This window comes from Melospiza melodia, chromosome 1 (genome assembly GCF_035770615.1).
Source record: "Melospiza melodia melodia isolate bMelMel2 chromosome 1, bMelMel2.pri, whole genome shotgun sequence".
NCBI classification, from domain to species: Eukaryota; Metazoa; Chordata; class Aves; order Passeriformes; family Passerellidae; genus Melospiza; species Melospiza melodia.
Window position 1 is genome coordinate 6,033,158 of NC_086194.1, and position 19,177 is coordinate 6,052,334.

The 19,177-nt window shown below is 41.6% G+C and overlaps 1 protein-coding gene across 4 annotated transcripts in view; it reads left to right on the forward strand.

Moving 5' to 3' along the window:
* Window positions 1-19,177, forward strand: part of LOC134430394 (sodium channel protein type 5 subunit alpha-like) — a 218,808-nt gene that overhangs the window by 186,485 nt on the left and 13,146 nt on the right. For all 4 annotated transcript variants that reach the window (XM_063178066.1, XM_063178152.1, XM_063178232.1 and 1 more), the window contains 2 exons: window positions 8,425-8,547; window positions 15,601-15,882. In XM_063178066.1, the coding sequence (XP_063034136.1) occupies window positions 8,425-8,547; window positions 15,601-15,882 (405 nt within the window). The remainder of the gene's footprint in view (window positions 1-8,424; window positions 8,548-15,600; window positions 15,883-19,177) is intronic.

The following is a 19,177-nucleotide window of genomic DNA, read 5'->3' on the forward strand; positions in this document are numbered from 1 at the left end:
AATGGCACCAAGCCTGACAGAGTTTAGACAATGCTCTGAGGCACAAGGTGTGACTTTTTGGGTGTTCTGTGCAGGGCCAGGAGTTGGACTCCATGATCTTTGTGCGTCCCTTCCAGCTCAGCAGATCCTGTCATTCTCTGATTCCCTACTCAGTGCTAATAAACTGGATGTCAAGGTGTGGCAAAGGTGCCTGTTAGCAGTAAAAAAAGGTGAATTGAGACAAGCTGAAAATCCATTTGTACGTGGTGATGGGGGAGAAAAGTGCAGATCAATAAGTCAGGTTTGCTGCCTCGCTGGATGAAAGCTCGCAGTCGACTCGCCCTCGGAAATTAGCTGAGGTTTAATTCTTGATTCTCAGCCATCTGCCCTGGGAATTGACTGGAGCTGTTAGAAAAGCCTGAGCAGGTGTAGGGGAGGTGACAGATTAAGAGAACAGCAAGACATAAAGAGGTTCTTCAGGAAACCGCCAGGAAGCAATTAGAATGCAGGAATGATTTATTTAAAAGCATTTAACCCAACAAGAGTGGCACATGCTGTTTGCAACAAGGCTGCCCTCTGAAAAGGAAACATTGCCTTGAAAAGCTTGGACATGGAGACAAGCTGAGAACATGGAATATTAACAGAGTTTTATAGCCTTAGTATGCATAGTAGATGGAGGGGAAAAAAATTTAAAAGGTGGAAAAGTCCTGGAGAAACAAAAAAAACTAAAAAACCCCGAAAAAAACAAAACAAAACAAAACAAAACAAAACAAAACAAAACAAAAAGTGTATGAAGCAAATGAATTTTAAACCTGAGTAATAAGAAGTAGCACTGGGCTTTCCAGGAGATAATTTTTGTTTATAATTAATCTAGGCACGCGTGTAGCCCATCATGTTATAATACATGAGAGCACTCCAGGAGCAGTAATGAACTGCTGCAGTGAGGGAAGCCCTTTGATAGCTCATTTCCAGACACATTTTTCACCTCCAGGCCATGGAGCAACCCCAGAGCAGCCTTAAGGAGTTTTTAGTCTTTACCTGAACGTGAGGGCTGTGATTCAAGGAAACAGTGAGCAGAGATGGGAATTCAGGTCACCTCCGTGTCTCTCTAGTGTCCTATTTTTAAAGACTTTAACTTTATGCCTTTCTTTCATAATGTGCAATTTCTAGATTGGCATGTGCAATCATAGAATTTGGCATCTCTGTGGCAGAAAATGCAGTGTCAGAATGAAAGGACAAAGGGATATTTAAAAAAAAAAAAATGACAATATAAGTCTGCTCTGAAAGAGTGCATGCTGAAAGGAATACCAGCCTCATTACAAGCTCCCTTTTTCCAACCATATTTCAGGGAGCCAAAATAAGTATTTCCATGTATTTCAGTTTATTTGCAAAGTCCTGTTTCCCTGTAGGTTTTCCAGCTTGTGTCTGGGGTAAAGACTGAATTTTGTTCCTTTTCAAATCAAGGCGGGGGAGAAACTTGTAACTTCAGTCCTGGCTCTGAAAGATGCTGGACAGTGAAGAGGTCTTTAAGTGATCCTATCCTTGCCAGAAAAAGGCAGGAGAGGCCAGGCTGGATTGAAAAGAGGCACCCACAGCAATCCAAGCACTATTTCTTCTATTTTTATTTTTTATAAAAGGCACAATTAGAGAGGGAGAGACAGGTGTTTCTGGGGCACACAAAAAGCTATTTGAAAGCACCAGGGGCCTGCATTAGCTGGAACTGCTTATTTAAATAAGTGGCCAGAGCTTTCAGCTCAGCTGCTGTGCTTCCATTCAGATGTCTTTTTTTATTATTTTTTTTTTCCTGCTGTTCCCTCCCCTCTAATTTGAACAAGCAGGTTAATTTGATGAAATCCCTGGCTGCATAAAGCATATGCTGTTGCCCATACCAGGAAGGAGGTCTCCCCTTCTCTCTGAGACAGAGACTCACAGGGTCTCAGATGTGTGCAGAAGGCATTTAGTGGAGATTCTGGTTGGTTTTAAGATTTATGTGACTATCCAAGGATGATTTTTGCTGTTGTTTAGGCAGAATTCCTTGTTTTCAGGGCTCTGCTATTAATTCACCTCAGTGGTGATGGGGGGTTGATTAAAACATGCCTGCCTTGGGATGGTGCTGCTCAGGTCTGTCTGCTTCCAGCCCAGGTTATCTGAAATCATGTGCTTTTAGGAATTAAAAAAAAAAAAAAAATAAAAGAGAGGAACAGCCTTTATTGCAGCTCAAACAGTTTATTCCAGTTTTTCCTTGCTGTAGGAACCTCGCCAGCCCTGGGTGAAGCACTTTTCCCAAACTCTGTGCCCTTGACTCCCTGTCAAACCCCATGGATGTGGAGGCTGCTAATATGATATTAAAATGTGTTCATGTAGGGAGGAACCCTCTGCTGTTCTAAATGCAATCAATCCTTGGGAAAAAAAAAAAAAAAAAAAAAAAAAACCAAAACAAAACCCTCTATGATCTTCTAATTAAAGGATTTTTTCCCCTCCTTGTGCTGCATTATCACACTCCCTACTTTGTAATTGTTTTTCTGCCACCTTAAAATTCTGTTCGGGTGGCTTTACTGGGTTTACATTGGTTTACAACTCTGATTGCTCAGGTCACTGTTAGATAATGAAGGCACATAAAATTATTGTGGAGTTTTATCTCTGTGTGTTCATGGTGAATAATTTAAATAGTCAGACAATGCTGCTCATCTGTAACTGGTGAATGACTGTGAGACCAGCATGAGCACACTGGGAATTTCACACTACTCCAGAACCACCTGGACACATACACAAGTCACATTTCTTACCGTAAGAATGACAGAAATTCTGCAAAATAGTGAAATTGTGACAAGAAATTGGAAATTACTGGAAAAATGTTCTGCTTCCTAGACAAGACTTTGAAGTGGATTGTCAAAATTATTAAGACATTCAGAAATTACTCTCATTAGAGTTACATTATGTGTGTATTTATATAATTTATACAGCTATCAGTGAGGCTAACCTTTCATCAGAGATCCTTCCCTGTGTTCTAGCCCTCTAAATTCATTGATTCTACTTGATTTTGCCTGGAAACAGATATGAATGTCATACAGTGGGACACTCCAGACCCCAGCTAATGCCACCAAGGCATATAGATACCAGGAGATTTGCTTTCAAAATACCAGCCACAGGTTTATTCACCCCCAGGGCTGGTATTTCCAGTGCCCAGTGCATCAGAATCAAAAACTCTCATTTTTCCCTTGATCATGAGACTGAAAATGGCAACCATAAAAGCTGTGGGGGTTCATTAATCTCTCCTTTCCCCCAGCGCCAGGCATCTGTCATAGAAATTATTGTAAAATTTATATAGATAAACTTGTGTGTGGATATATGTGGGGATATAGAAATTTGGGGGAATATAGAAATAATGTGGAAATGTAGAAATATGTGAGAATATAGAGATACAGATCTATATTTATTTGTGACCGAGTTCACAGGGGTCTCAGGATGAGGGAAGAGATGAGGATCTGACTCCATGTTTCAGAAGGCTGATTTATTATTTTATGATCTATATTACATTAAAACTATACTAAAAGAATAGAAGAAAGGATTTCCTCAGAAGGCTAGCTAAGAATAGAATAGCAAAGAATGATAACAAAGGCTTGTGGCTTGTACTCTGTGTCCGAGCCAGCTGACTGTGATTGGCCATTAATTAGAAACATCCAACATGAGGCCAATCACAGATGCACCTGTTGCATTCCACAGCAGCAGAAAATCAATGTTTACATTTTGTTCCTGAGGCCTTTCAGCTTCTCACAAGGAAAGATCCTAAGGAAAGGATTTTCCATAAAAGATGTCTGCGACATTTAGTGACACAATACTCTTATAGATCCAAAGATAAAACTATCTCTGGGCAAAGAAAGTTGGGAACAGGGGCAAAAATCTTCCCTGAATTCCAGGATCAGAGACAGCTCCACCCTCTCTGCCTGTCTGTGATAGCAAGAATATGAATTGTTTAGGTAGGATCCACAAGGCTTTGCCAGGAGCCTGAGCTTTGCTGGGAAACTCTGCCATTTTGCTGGGCAGTAAATGCTGACTCCTGCAGGATTTCCACTCTTTTGGGCTCTAATAAATTTTGGGGAGTGTCTGACAGCACTGAGGCTGCGCTGTTGGCTGTGCTGAGATGATGCAGGGAATGGAAAAAGGAAGAGTTAACGTAGGAAATGAATCGAATGACATCCTAGTCCATGGGGTTAGTGAGACCCGTGTGCCACAGGCTGAGCCCTGGGGAGGCAGCATTACACACTCTGATTTATGAGCACCTCTCTCCCCCTCAGGAACCCTCAGTGCTGGCCAGGTCGTGCACTGGACTTAAAGTTAGGCAGAAAATTCCAGTGACAGCTCAAATATTCTGCTGGAGACTTCAGGGACACCAAATGAGCAGCCAGCCAAGGGGATCAGGAACAGTCTAGACCCAACACAGGGAAAACATTCCCTAATTAAGTTAAATGGAAAGCTGTGAAAGTTTTAGTAAGACATAGCAAGCTCTGGAAAGACCTCCAGGAAATGCTGGAGGGAAATGGGAGCTGTGATAAATCTGCTTGGCTCAGAAGAAGTGCACAGGAGGATGAGGGATTCCACAGCTTACCTGTAACCTGCTGTGAAAAAGGTGAAGTTGAGGTGAAAGCTCAAGGTCAGCAGCAAATTGGGTGTTTTATGGGAAATGGTTCCAAGCAAGAGTGAATCCTTAGGATTCACTGTCTCCACCACATTACAGTGCTGCTTCAGGGCTAGGATTTCACAAAAAACCTACAAAACCCTTTGCAAACAGATACTGAAAAGCTTAGAAATGTGTGTGTGACTTATTCTGAATCCGGAGCTTACATTGACCCTAGAGGTGTTTTCTGGGTGCCAGCACATTTTTTGATTCTGAGCATAGCACAAAGCAGAACTTTAGAGCAGCTCTGGGCTGCATAGCCTTGCAACAGTAAAAAAAAAAAAATAAATAACAGAAATAGCTGACTTCACCTTTTGTTGTGATTATGTGGGGCAGTCAGCACCAATTTTGAAAACTGCTTGATTTTTTTCCTAAAAATAACCTTCTGGGTCACTTTTAATCAAGTCCAAATGGCCAAGTCCCTGCATTGGTAATTCTCCTATAAATAAAACTTGACAGGGATACCTTCAAAACCAACATCCAAGCATTTAAACAAGTTGTCCCCAACTCTGTTCTGACTCCAGCCTTGTAAATCATTGCCAAATATCACACAGCTTCGTGACCTAATCCTCTGCAGAGATATCTAATGATGTGTAAATCTGTGTCAGGAGGGCAGCACCACCTGTGATGTGTTTCAGGGTGACATTGGTGGCTCTCAGAAGAACCCTCTCAGATTCACTCCAAAGGAAATGAGAACTCGCTCAGATCCAAAGGATTTGAACCAAAAAGCTTCTGCCTTGGCAGAAAGGGCAGCTATGGGACACAAATCCAGGATGAAGGAGGAATTGTGCAGATGCTCCAACCAAAGCAGTTTGAAAACCCTGATAAGATTTGATTTTCAGTCATCATGGGTGAAACTAGCAAAGAACGGTGTTGGGTAGCCTGTATTTGATTAATTTTTATTTAAATATCTACATTCGTTTTATGGATCAATTTTATATATTAGTGAGCTTCCCTTGGTGTGTGAGTGTATGGGTTTTGGTTTCTGTCTCTGAGCATAAAATCATTGAGCTTTTCTCATATCTTCAGCCTTTCTGGACAGAAAAATCCATGCCTTTGTGAGGTTAAGGCTGTTTTCTGCACTAAACTTTCCACCAAAGCCAAAAATATGTGCCACAGTGCTTCTCCTATCATGTATTCTCCTTCATGCCTGTTAATTTGTAGATTTTAAGATGACTTAATTGAATGGCTTTAGTATATAGCTATGGTGCACATTTGCTAACTGCTGTTAGACAAATCCTCAGCCCTTTACCATTATTTAGGCAACATTAAATTAGTGGGAAGAGTTAATAAAAGGAGGATTTGAACTCTGTGTTTATGCAGCTAAAGAGTACAGGATGTAAACCAGGCTGGTGAGAAACAGGGAAGGCAGAAAATGGGTGCATTAGTGAACTGAAGGTGGTTTTTAAGTTAAACCCAGATTTTCTTCTTCAGCTGTGAGCTTTGGGTGAGCAGCATTGGAATCCCATCACTCCTCCAGGTGGAAGGAGCATGTCAAACCTGTGGCATTGCTTACTCTAAAATGACTTAGGCTTCATGCTCAAGTCACAGGTTCAGACCTGCTGTCCCAGGGATGGAACCCAAGGATTGCTGGTGATTTTTGCCTCCTCAGTGTCTGTGAGGCCCAGGACATCAGACGCTGAGCCCAGTCTGCCTGTCTAGTGTGATGCTCTCACAGGGCACTCAGCACCAAAAGGCAGAAGGGTTTGTTTGGCCCTTTGCTCTGCCCCAGCTGCACACAGGAGGTGAGTCTGTGTCACACCTTGTTAAGGAGGGACAAGTGACAGGGTGGCAGCCAGCCTCTGTGCCACTCAGCCATCTGGCTTACCCTGGCACAAACCCCAGCCCAGGTTTGGTTTCTCTGAGACCTCCTGCCCTTAGTCCCCCACATGACACAATGAAGCCATCAGCAGGTAAATAATTTAACAAATGGAGCGAGTTTTTACAAAGTGCTTAGCTGTGCAGACAGCACTGGTATGTAAATAAATGCACATTCAGGAGAAAGGATGCTCCCACTGTCTTGGGATTTAAGGGCCAGGTCTTGCCCTGATTTATCCCATCACCTTGTGGGTGATGCTGGGCTGGTCAGCAGCAGTGGGCTTCAGAGTAAAAATTATCCCATTCTAAAATTAAAAGGAAGGTTTCCTTCCAGAGCTGTCAGTGTTCAAGGAGGTGCTGGAGTTTCCTAGCAGCAATTTTTTTATAATGTGGAAGAATCCCTACTTTTAGGCTTAGCTGCTGTCTTGAAAATGGCAACAGCACCCACTACTCACAGATGAGTTTTGCACACTCCCATTGGTATGAGATATCCAATACTGTGAAAACCAGGGCTGTGAGAATAGTAAGTAAGAAAAATAAATAAATTAAAAGGAAGATAAGTAATATACACAGGTTTATCCTTCTAAAAAGATAATGTTTTAAATTGTGGTGATTGATTCTGGTTTTGTTTGTTATTTTGGGTTTTTTTAATACATGCAAATTGGCATGATACCTTCAGTGTTGGAGAGCTCTTTTTGTTTTCACTCTTTGCTCAGTAAGATTTCAGGCTGTGAACACTGATTTGAGCATGCAGAACCCTACTGCTCCATATGTTCACAATCTCCACTGCCACTCAGTTCATTCAGAATCCAAGCCTGTGCCTGATACCACCCACATTTTGGACCAACTAGGGCATTACAAAAGCTCTGAGAATGTGAAGAGCATGGGAACCCCTCTGTGCTGCTCCCAGATTCAGGAAGTTCATTTCAAATAAATAGTCTTGGAAAGGTGTGAACCTCAACACTGAGCACCTGTCAAATTTCCATCTCCTTTAGACACTCTGCAGAAACCAGAAAAAGTGAGTATGAGCAGAATGGAAGAGCCATGCACATCATTCTTTTAAGGTCTGTGGTATAGTCATGTCTACCAGCAATGTAGAAAATTTCTTTCTAATCACTTAGTTAGAAGTGAAGACTAGTGATTAAATGTAAATACCAAAATTCTTTCTCTCTGCTGGAAAGTGTTAGATATGCTTTTTTTTTTTTTTTTTTTTTCCCAGAAAGCTCTCAATTGTAACACTTACCTGGCTCATTTTTGGGTAGTGTAACTTACACACGTCTCAGGGAGTGCACAGAAAACAGCACAGAGTGGTGGGTCTGTTATGGTGATCTTTTTCTCATCCACTTTGTGAAGGATCATCCTTTCTTCTGTTTGGATCTTAATGGCTCCCATTTAAGATTTTTTTTCCCACTGTCCCACTAACCAGCTGTTTCTTTCCAGGGAGGAAAGCCAGAAGAGAAGGAAAATATAGTGGATATTTTCACCCCAGACATGGGGGAGAGAATGATGCATCTGACTCCATCTTATCAGAAGGCTAATTAATTACTTTATTATACTATATTATTCTATATTATATTACACTATATTATGTTACTTCTACACTGAATCTGCCAAGCACTCCACTCTGCACACCCTGCACAGAATCTCATGACTGTCACTGACAGTCCTAACACACACACACACACACCTGGCCCTGACAGGCCAAGGAAACAAAACACCATCACTCTGGGTAAACAATCTCCATATTGCATTCTACTTTTGCACAAACACAGGCACAGCAAATGATAAGAATTGTGTTTTTCCTTTCTCTGAGGTTCAGAAAATGCGAAACCCAGAAATATTCTTGGGAAGAACTGTGCCTTGCTTTTCTCTGGGAAGAGAAATGTGGCGACAGGAAAATGCCAGGAGCGTTCTAACAGGTTGAATTTCCACTTTTTTTTGTCTCCATCCAGGTCTCTTTAATCAGCCTGGTTGCCAGCACTCTTGGATACTCCGAGATGGGTCCCATCAAATCCCTGCGGACGCTGCGTGCCCTGCGGCCCCTGAGAGCCCTGTCACGCTTTGAGGGGATGAGGGTAAGAGGACACAAAGCATCCCTTTAGAGCTCACCTTGGTGTGCAACAAACACAGTGTAACAGGGGATTTCTGCACGTGGCTTTGCCAGCCAAAGCAAATGAGTGACAGTGCTTTAACAGCAACAAAGAAATCCCTCCTGGGTCTTGGTTGTATCATTGCATCTTTATCCTCGGGTAGATTTAGTGATAAACTAATCCTGGTGCCTAACATGTGATACTACACCTTAAAAAAACATATTTTTGGGTGAGGAAGCATTTTGTTATCAACAACCTCTCCATTATAAGGTGTATCAGTGGAGCAGCCAAGCTAAAGTTTGCTCCCTGTTTTGACATGTGTTAAAATGAGAACGATTAGAAAGTCCTTAAGGATGTTTTCACTAATAATGAAAGCAAAACTTAGAAATGCTCACCTTGGTGTGGATCTAAGTGTATCAGGGGATTGCTGTACATAGTTTTGTCAGCCAAAGCAAATGAGTGACAGTGCTTTGTCACAGCAACAAAGAAATCCCTCCTTGGTCTTGGTTGTATCATTGCATCTTTATCCTTGGGTGGATGTAGTGATAAACTAATCCTGCTGCCTAACTTGTCACACTACACCTTAAAAAAAACCCAGCTTTTTGTTTGAGGAAACATTTGGTTATCAACTACCTCTCCATTGTAAGGTGTATCAGGGAAGCAGCCAAGCTAAAGTTTGCACCCTGTTTTGACACGTGTTAAAATGAGAGGTATTAGAAAGCTATTAAGGACGTTTTCACTAATAATGAAAGCAAAAATTAGAAATGCTCACCTTGGTGTGGATCAAAGTGTAACAGGGGATTGCTGCACGAGGCTTTGTCAGCCAAAGCAAATGAGTGACAGTGCTTTGTCACAGCAGCAAAGAAATCCCTCCTGGGTCTTGGTTGTATCATTGCATCTTTATCCTTGGGTAGATTTAGTGATTTAGTGATAAACTAATCCTAGTGCCTAACTTGTCACACTACACCTTAAAAAAGGCAATTTTTGGATGAGGAAGCACCTGGTTATCAGCTACCTCTCCTTTATAAGGTGTATCAGGGGAGCAGCCAAGTTAAAGTTTGCTCCCTGTTTTGACTCGTGTTAAAATGAGAGTGATTAGAAAGTTCTTAAGGACATTTTCACTAATGATTAAAGCAAAAATTAGAAATGCTAAAGATAGGGAAAGCAAATGAATGAACGATTTTCTTTTCCTTTGAACAGATTGCAGTTTTAATGAGGAATGTTGGGATTAACATTAAAATCATACAGCTTGTGCTTGTTGCTCCATCTTGTGCATCCATCTCTTTCTTTTCTACATTCCTTTGCCACCTTGGCTATATTCCCACAGCATACCTGTTTATTTGTTAAGCCTACCTGCTAACAAGAATCAATTATTGTTTAGATAAGCACTTTATTTAATTCCTCACACCATGCATGACTTGCAGGTGGTGACAGCTGTGTTCTTACTGCTAACCTTGCAGATTGCATAGCAAGGTAAAGCAAATCTGTGACAAAATTCTGTGTCAAATTATATCAGTGATCCCAAATCTCTCTGCTAGGCCAGGGAAAATGCTACATATTTCACAGTGATGTATATTCAGGGTAAAGCTTTCCTGCAGACAAAATTTAGGTCTGAATCATCAGTGACTAAAAGTGCATTTCATGCACTGATCTCCCAGCAATGAATTATTCTCATTGCAATGCTCTCACAGCAAGAGACTGAAGGCTGGAGAACCTAAAAACTGAGATGAGCCAGGAAATATCACCATACAGCAGTGCAGGAAAACCCCACATCCATTCTTTTCCCCTTCACTGGATGACCAGTGTTATACTGTTTGGCAGTATAACACTTTGTTCCAAAGATTTTTTGATTAACTAAATCATATTATTTTTGTGGATGAAGAATAGGCCAGTATTGCAGACCACTTCTGTGTTGGTACTAAGGCAAAAAGATTCAAAAGGCTCTGTTTATGCAGGCACCCAAACCTGAATTGCTTTGGTCATCACAATCTTTCCAGCAGTCAGGCAATATTTTGCAGGTAATTGACCAAATAACACAAAACCAAAGTGCAAAGGCTCAAAGTGAGGTTGCACTACTGACAATAATTAAAGCTCTCCCTCCTATCATTTGATGACTTTACTCTGAGTCTTTAATAAACATTCACAGATGGAACTATTTCAGCATTCAGTATTAGCAAAAGCAGGAGTTTAACTACCAGAGTGATTTGGGCACAGATTCTCACAAATCAGTTCAGACCTGGCTTATGAAGGCTTAGCTTTTACTGGTGGATTTACAAGCCCAAGCAAAACTCAGTGTGTTCTAAGCTGACAGACAATTGTTTGCTCATGATTTCACATCAGTTTAACTAAATTGGATTCAAACCTGAATAGCAGTGGGGAAATGAGCCAAAAACATCAGAAAAGCATTAGTAGAATAGAGAAAAATCTAACATGAAAAACTCCTCATTTTTCTCTGAGAATAGCAAGAGGCTGGCTTGGTGAAGATCTTAACGTAGATCAGCCCAGCAAATTTCCTTCCCCGACTCAATATCCCCTTTTCTTTCCTGTACTATAGCTGCAGTTGAAATATATTCAGTCATTCTGAGCTATCAGAGGTGGTGAATTAGCTTGTAAACCATGATAAAGTATAATTGAGAATACGTGCTATTGGAAAAGCAAATCATTTTAGTTTTAGTTTGTCTAACAACACTTAACAAGACTAGGGACAGTTAGACCTTTCATTATTAGGAGTTCATATGCTCCAAAATGCACAGGAAGATTGCCAGCACAGGGATGGATTAAATAATGATAATGTTGAGAAGCAAACAGTGACAGTGAGAAAATAATAATAGTTTGTTCTATTATAATGCCTCTTTCTTGAATAACTGAAACATCTCTGCAGGGCTAGAACAGGAGCAAGAAAGTTCTCATTTAGTGCAGTAAGAGACTTATTTCATCCATGTTGTGCCTAAATTTTGGAGGCAACTTTCCATGAGACAAAGGCACAGAGGAGCTCTTGGGTGGCCAAGAGGACTTGCTGCCATCAGACCTCAATTCTCTCCCTAACCTAAAACAGTCTGGGAGCTCTGAAAGTTTGACACAAGCCTCAGCAGCTCCCGTGCCATGAGAGGTCTGGAAAATAAGGATGAACTGGTGCCATCCTGCCCCTCAGTCCTCAGAAAAAGACCCCAGAAAGACCAGGATCCCACCTGGCAGAGGCTTTACACTCATGAGCCCAGAATAAAGTACCTTAGATCTGCCTGTCCCAAATAATGACATCTCTCATTCTCCCCATTTGCTGTCCATCAGGGAATTGTTTCAGAGGTGGCACTTCCCTGCAAGGGAGGTTATTTTAGAAGGATGTATTTACAGTATTGCAGGCAGTATTTTAGAAGGATGAGGGGGATGATGAGAGACCATTTAATGTGAAAAAGATCCTGGGCGAAGTCATGGTGAGACTGCTACAAGATGCATGCAGGAAAGAAACAGCATAATTAATGCTAGTTAGCATGATTTCATGGGAATAGTTCTTGTAAAACTGATATGGGACTTTGATTTGATTACAAATTATGCTGATGACAGTAACTGTGCTGATACAGAATCCTTGGATTTCAGAGAGGAATCTGATACCATGAGATACTGTGATGCAAACACGAGCTTTGTACCAAGACAAGTAAACACATCTTAAAATGGGTGATGGATCTCAAAAAGTAATTGTAAACAGTGACCACACTGTAAATTTGGTAATGAGCATCTCAGGGTGAGGGATTGTTCAAAATGAGAACTGTCTTTAATCTGTACTTTAACAGCATCTGGAAGAAAATAGAAAATATTTGCTGACAGCACTCAGAATCAATGTAAGGGAAATTACAGATAAGGGAATTATGCTGGCTGATCTGGATCACAGTGAAAAATGGATCTGTTGTACAGCACACATTTTAATAAACCCATATACATTGGCTACATCAGGAGGAGGAATGTAGGTCACTGTGGGGGATGTTTCTTGGAAAACAGCGGCTGAGAAGGACACAGGGACCAGGATGACTGTTCAGCAGGACACAGGCTTTGGGGCCAGTCTGACCAATGAGGTGATGTTAGAATCCCTGAATATGCAGGGGAATAACCCTGGGAATAACCCCTCAGGAAACAGAGGGAGAGTTGCAGTGCTTCAACACTGGAATTCCATGAAAGTGCTGGAAAGGGGGAATTAAAAATGGGAAAGTCTCTGCAGGGAAATACGAGTGTGATTAAAAATCTGAAAGAAACATGACAGCTACAAGGAAGCTCTGATTTTTTAATTACCCAGAGCAATGTGCAATGTTAACACCCCCCAGTGAAGATGGGAATGATAGGAGAAGACATCTAAGAGCAGATGCCTCAAGTTCAACAAATTCCACCCAAAAATGCAGCAACTGTTTCTAAAACTGAGGACAAAGGGCACCAGGAACAGATTATCTAATAATACATTTTTTCCTCCATTATTTGACATCATGACACTGAAAATTAGATGTCTTTGCAAAAGCTGTGCCTGAGCTTCACTGGGAGTTATAGTCTGGGCCTGAAATCACTGTGGGGAGTCTGTCAGAGCAAAGGGAGGATTAACTCATCATGCAAGTCTATTTCTGGATTAAAAATCTGAATCAGCTTTGGTTGAGGAGGTGGCCTGTGAGATCAGGGGAGCTGGAGACCAAACACAGGTTATAGATTGCATCACTGTGAGTTAGGGCAGAGGGGGGCTCAGTTTCTAGATGTCCCTAAAGAAGTCACCTGGAAGGTGTACAAGGTATTGATAGCAACCAACAAGTATGAAACCTTTTCTTACCCATGGATATATGCGCTGCTGTTGCAGAGTGCAGCAGAAATTCCTCCCTTTCCATGGCAAGATGTGCAACTTTTAATATGAATTTATGATAGTGACCTGCCTTTATGTATCCAGGTCTTCCTCTCACTTTTCTCTGTGCAAAACAAGAATGCTTCCACCAGAACAAATGGCATCACCCTGGTGCAAGAGCAGAAGCAGTGAGGGAAGAATGAACCCTCCCTGTTAATAATTCATCCAGAGAGGTGCTGCAGGATTTGCTCCAGCCTCGTGCCTTGTTTCGTTATCTACAGGCCATTGAACATAACTCAGCAGAAGGGAAAAAGCAGGATGTGGGCATGGCCATCACTTGTACTGCTGAAACCTGGCTTCACAAATGCATGTGGTTTTTGCTGGCATGGGTTAAAACTGAAGAAAAATATTGTTGTGCAGAGAAGCAAAAGAAAACTACTTTGACAAGAGCCAAGGCTATATCCAAACAAGCCCTTGATTTGGAAATTATTTGGCATTTTGGTTAACATGGTAAATTTGGCATAAAAATGATGAGGTTAGAAACTGATTGACGTCCAAAACTGAAAGATAAAATTAGCAAACAAAAAAACAAAAAAAAACAAAAAAAACCAAAAAAACCCAAGAAAAGTCATCAGGAATGGGCCTATACAGAAAAACAAAACAAAACAATTGGTCAAACAGCTTTTCCTGTGTGAAAATCAGCTTCATTCATAAATGCACAAAATATAAATCTGAGTTTTGGAAGATCTACATAATTTTGTATTGTGTGCTGGAGAGGAAGCTGCTGCTATACATGCATGAAAACCATTTCACTCCTCTGGGTATTTTTCTTCCACAGCAATGCAAAAATGATGGAGAAGGGAATGTTGTGTTATTAGCTTGTCAGAAAATTGGACACTAACACAAGAGAAAAGAAGAGCTGGCATTTCCCATAATCATATTCACCAATTGAATAAAGTTTAATTTTTATGGATCAATATCACCTTGTCTCAGTTTCAGAAATGTAGATGGAGAAGAAGAAGAGCTGAGTGCCCTCCTATCAGATTTTAATCTCCAAAGCATGAGATAGGGATGGAGAGAAATTCATGTTGTGGGGTTGGTCTGCAGCCATCTGGGAGGCAGCATTGCCTGGACTATGCAAAGGCAGCATCTCCAAAGGCTGGGAGCATGGAGAAACCTGTTCTCCATGGAAATAGGAAAGGGAAAAACTGCATTTTGTGATAGAGGTCTTTCCTCAGAAAATATCTTGCATGGTGTGACTGTTGGAATGTGCGGTGCAGGATTGGGAACTGGGACCCTTCCAGTTTAGGATGTTCTGTGATTGATTCTTTGGTGATCTTCTCTGATTCTCCAGTGTAAGGTTTGATGTGCACAGATGACTAAACCCCCTTAAACCCCAGCAGTGCTCAAAGCAGCAAATGATGTGCACCTTCCCTGGGTGATGTGCACAGCACTGCATTCAAACCTGGCAGCTGTGGAGGGTCTCTAAATGGTCTGAACTTGGGTTTTTTTGCTTGACTTCAGCATGGTGTCCATTTCCATCATTCACACACCTTTAAAGCTCCTTCTGCTTTTTGTTTTCATGTATGATTTTATGCAGGGGTTTACAGCCTTGCCTAGGTTAATGTGTAGAATTTTACAGCATGACACAGGGAAAAAAATATTTTGTTACATTAGAATGATTTTGCTCATTTAATCATGCATACTGATCAGATAGGGGAAGCTGGCTTAGTACAGCATGTCTCAATCTGTTATTATTTAATTAAGCAAAATTTATCACAGCCATAGTTCACAACCCACTGGCTACAGAGGCCTGAGTGGATTCAAAGATTTCAGAAATCTTTTTTTTTCTCTATTTTGAGTCACTGTAGAGCACCCCAGCCGTTTCCAATTAATCACATTATTATTTTAGTTTGACTGAAGTGCACTATCCAGAAAGATCTGAGAGGTCAAGATGACTTCTGAATTCAGAGATTCCTCTTGAAAAAGCATCAACCCTTGGGTGGGGTGCCAACAGATTCCTTCTTTGATTACCAAAAGGAAAAAAAAAAAAGTGATTTTTGAATCCTTTAGAGGTGGTCTGGCTCCTTAGGCAGTGTCAGTGCTTATCCACATGTCACCATGTGAGGGTTCAGATTCATTAATCAAGGGTGCACAGCAGCTTGTTAATAAAGTGTCCGTACAAATGCTGACATTAATTCTGTTTTACCTTTCCTGTTTTCCCCTAGGTGGTGGTCAATGCCCTTGTGGGGGCCATCCCCTCCATCATGAATGTTCTGCTTGTCTGCCTCATCTTCTGGCTCATCTTCAGCATCATGGGAGTGAACCTCTTTGCTGGGAAGTTTGGGAAGTGCATTAATAAGACAGAGGGAGATATGCCTTTGGACTCTAAAATTATTAACAACATGAGTGACTGCATCCTTTACAACGTGTCGGGCACGTTTTACTGGACAAAAGTTAAAGTTAACTTTGATAATGTTGGTGCTGGGTACCTGGCTCTGCTGCAAGTGGTAAGTGTGACCCCCAGAAACTCATGGGTGGATATTGCTGGTTCTCACTGAAAACATCAGTTCAAAAGCTCAGGTTAACCTCTGGGCTTTTCTGGGTTTCTCAGGACAATAACTTTTCTCAAGTGTAAATAAATCACATTTTGCATATTAACTTGGCCTAGAGATATTATGGCAGTTTATGGTTTTAATTTGGGTTTCTGCTGCTGTGTCACTATTACAGTTCTCTGGGAGGTGATTGGACTATTGAGGCGAATTAAAGATCATTTTGTCAATATTGTAATCCAGAGCAAAGTTCACTTCCAGAAAAGAATTCTGTGATAGAGGAAGGACTGTCCACGCAGAGTGCACTGGCCCTACTGAACAGCCTGGGATTTCACTATGTCCTGCTGGGGAAAAAATGAAGTTTTAGTGCCTTCAGTTTCCCAGCTGAAGTTACTGGATAAAGCTGTAGTCCTAATTTATGGCCCTCTGCTCACTTGCCCTTTTTGAGAAGGATGCTGGTGCCTCTCATTCTGGTTCCTCACCTTGTGTCCACCTGCTAAGATAATGGCTCAGATTGAATTAAACTGTGGGTCATGGTGGGGATCAGGTTGCTGACACCACCCCCAGCCCAGCCTCTCAGGGAAGGTGGCAGGGGCATAGCAGAAAAGAGACTGCTGAGGTTCAGAGGTGATGGCAATATTTGAGCTGTAAAGGCAGAAGGAAGCCACTTCTACAACCTTTCCCACCATCAAATGTAAAATATAGATAAATGCACTGAGATTCACTGTGTTTTTACACAGGACAACCTAACAGAAAGAACCACAGGAGACTCCACCTTGTCCAGGCCCTGCTGCTGGACTGCTTGGTGATTTCAGACAAATTATTTTGTGTTTCAATTCCATAGGGCCCTCACATAAAGTAGTGGTTATGATGCTTATTTCCATTGTTCCTAACCTGGAGCCAAATGACAGCAGGGGCTGGATGTGCACTTGCAGTGTTTGCTCATTGCAATTTTTGCACTCAGAGTTAAATAAGCTCCTTGCTGCATCTTTGGGCAGGGAGGTTTATTTCTTGAAACACCTGTGACGGCATCCCTCAATTCTGGGATAAAAAATTGTGTTCTGGGAGATTCATTTGTCACCTATAGAATCCATCCTTTGCAATGGAGCAGGGCACTGCCTTCAGCCCCCTCCTGCCCTTCCAAAGGTGCACCAGCCTCCCACAGGTCCCCATCAGATCTGCCAGCCCTTCTCCTTCCCAGGAACTGAGTTTGTTTTTCCCAGATCTGCTTTTCTCTGTCACAGATGCATGGAGCAGCTCCATGAAGAAATTTTCCTTTCTGGTAGAAATCCTTGTTCTTATGTGTGCAGTTCCTGATACACAAACACTTGAGTTTGAGATCTTCTGATCAGTGTCCATTGAGTTTCTCTTTCACACCCTCTGGAAAGCAGAAACTTTGGAATGGACATAACCACTTTTGATTCTTTCCATGACACAAACTTGCTGAGAGTGAGAGTTTTTATCTGTTGCACGTAATTATGATATTCTGCTCAGCCATGCAGGGTAGATTGTTTCACTTTGAACGCCTTTAATTAGATTTTCTGTTCCAAATAGTGTTTTCTTTGTCTTCCATTTAAACATCCAATGTAGTTGAGCAAGAATTTCCAGGTTTAAAATACTGTGCCTTACCTGAAGTTTCTTAATTCTTCTGATTATATAACAATTGCCTACTTTTTGGGGGGAGGAAAAACTCCATCAGAGGGGTTGCTATTCCTTCACCATTTCTTTTATAAGAATCAAGCTCCAGTTTTCTGAAAATCTTTAGCTTTTCATAAGCTGGCATTTCCTAAGGAATATCCTGAAGCAGTTGGTTCTGGTGGGATCAGTGGTGGCAGAAGAAACATAACTGGTTGTAAGGTGGATCTCAGCACACATTTGAAGGGAATGGGCTAGTACTGCTCTTTTGCAGTTGAAAATGGGAAAATGGCTTCTTTCAAACCTGTGATTCTGTATTGGGTAGGAGAGAAATAGATCTTTTAGTTGAAAAAGAAGTCTTATAAACCTAGGCCTGGTCAGGCTGAACAAACTGGTTTTAGCAGGAAATCAGGTAGGATTTCTATGACAAGTGGCAGCTCCTCCTTCACAGAGGAAAAGCAGGAGCCAGTTTCCATCAGGGGATTGATTTTGGCTTTAATCCTGCACCTGGAGCTCTTATGTCTGCTGCTGACCACAGGCAGTAAAGTGAAAAGGTGACACACACAGAGAAGGGGCCCAAACATCTGCATCTCCTTTGCCAGCAGTGTCTGTGACAGGTGCCCCTTGCCAAATATTCCTCATAAGGGGTCACATTTCATGGGGAATGTACACATTTCAGGGGCTCAGCTGACAGCCCAGCTCTCCTGGAGAGTCAGACACCTCTGTGACCCTGTTCACAGGGTCTGAGGATGAGGGAAGAGACGAGGGTCTGACTCCATGTTTCAGAAGGCTTGATTTATTATTTTATGATATATATTATATTAAAACTATACTAAAAGAATAGAAGAAAAAGCTTCATCAGAAGGCTGGCTAAGAATAGAAAAAGAAGGAATGATAACAAAGACTTGTGGCTTGGCTCTCTGTCTGAGCCAGCTGGGTTGTGATTGGCCATTAATTAGAAACAACCACATTGAGACCAATCACAGATGCACCTGTTGCATTCCACAGCAGCAGATAATCATTGCTTACATTTTGTTCCTGAGGTTTCTCAGTTTCTCAGGAGGAAAAATCCTAAGGAAAGGACTTTCCATAAAAGATGTCTGTGACACACCTCTGTGCATCCCTGTGCACAGCAGGGCAAGGAGAAGATCAGCGTTTTTGGGTTACAGCCTGCCAGGATCCCAAACATGAGCGTTCAAATGCAAATTGTCTTTAGCTGGTGACATTTTCAACTGCCACAGCACGGATCTGAGTGGCTCTGAAGTTCCTTTGGAATGCCTGCAAATCCAAATGGAAATAGGTAAAACAAATCTGCTTGGTGTTCTGTCTTCTTTGGCAGTGTAGTCGAAAGAAATGAAAGTTGCTACTGTGGAAATTTTAGGACATGAGTCTACCCAGAGGAAAGTTTTCTGCATGAAATTTGCCCCAAATATCTTCTGCTCTTTCCCTGCCTTGACTGGGATCCATTGCATGTCACAGACATCTTTTATGATAAATCCTTTCCTTAGGATTTTTCCTTCTGAGAAGATGAGAAACCTCAGAAACAAAATGTAAACATTGATTATCTGCTGCTGTGGAATGCAACAGGTGCATCTGGGATTGGTCTCATGTGGTTGTT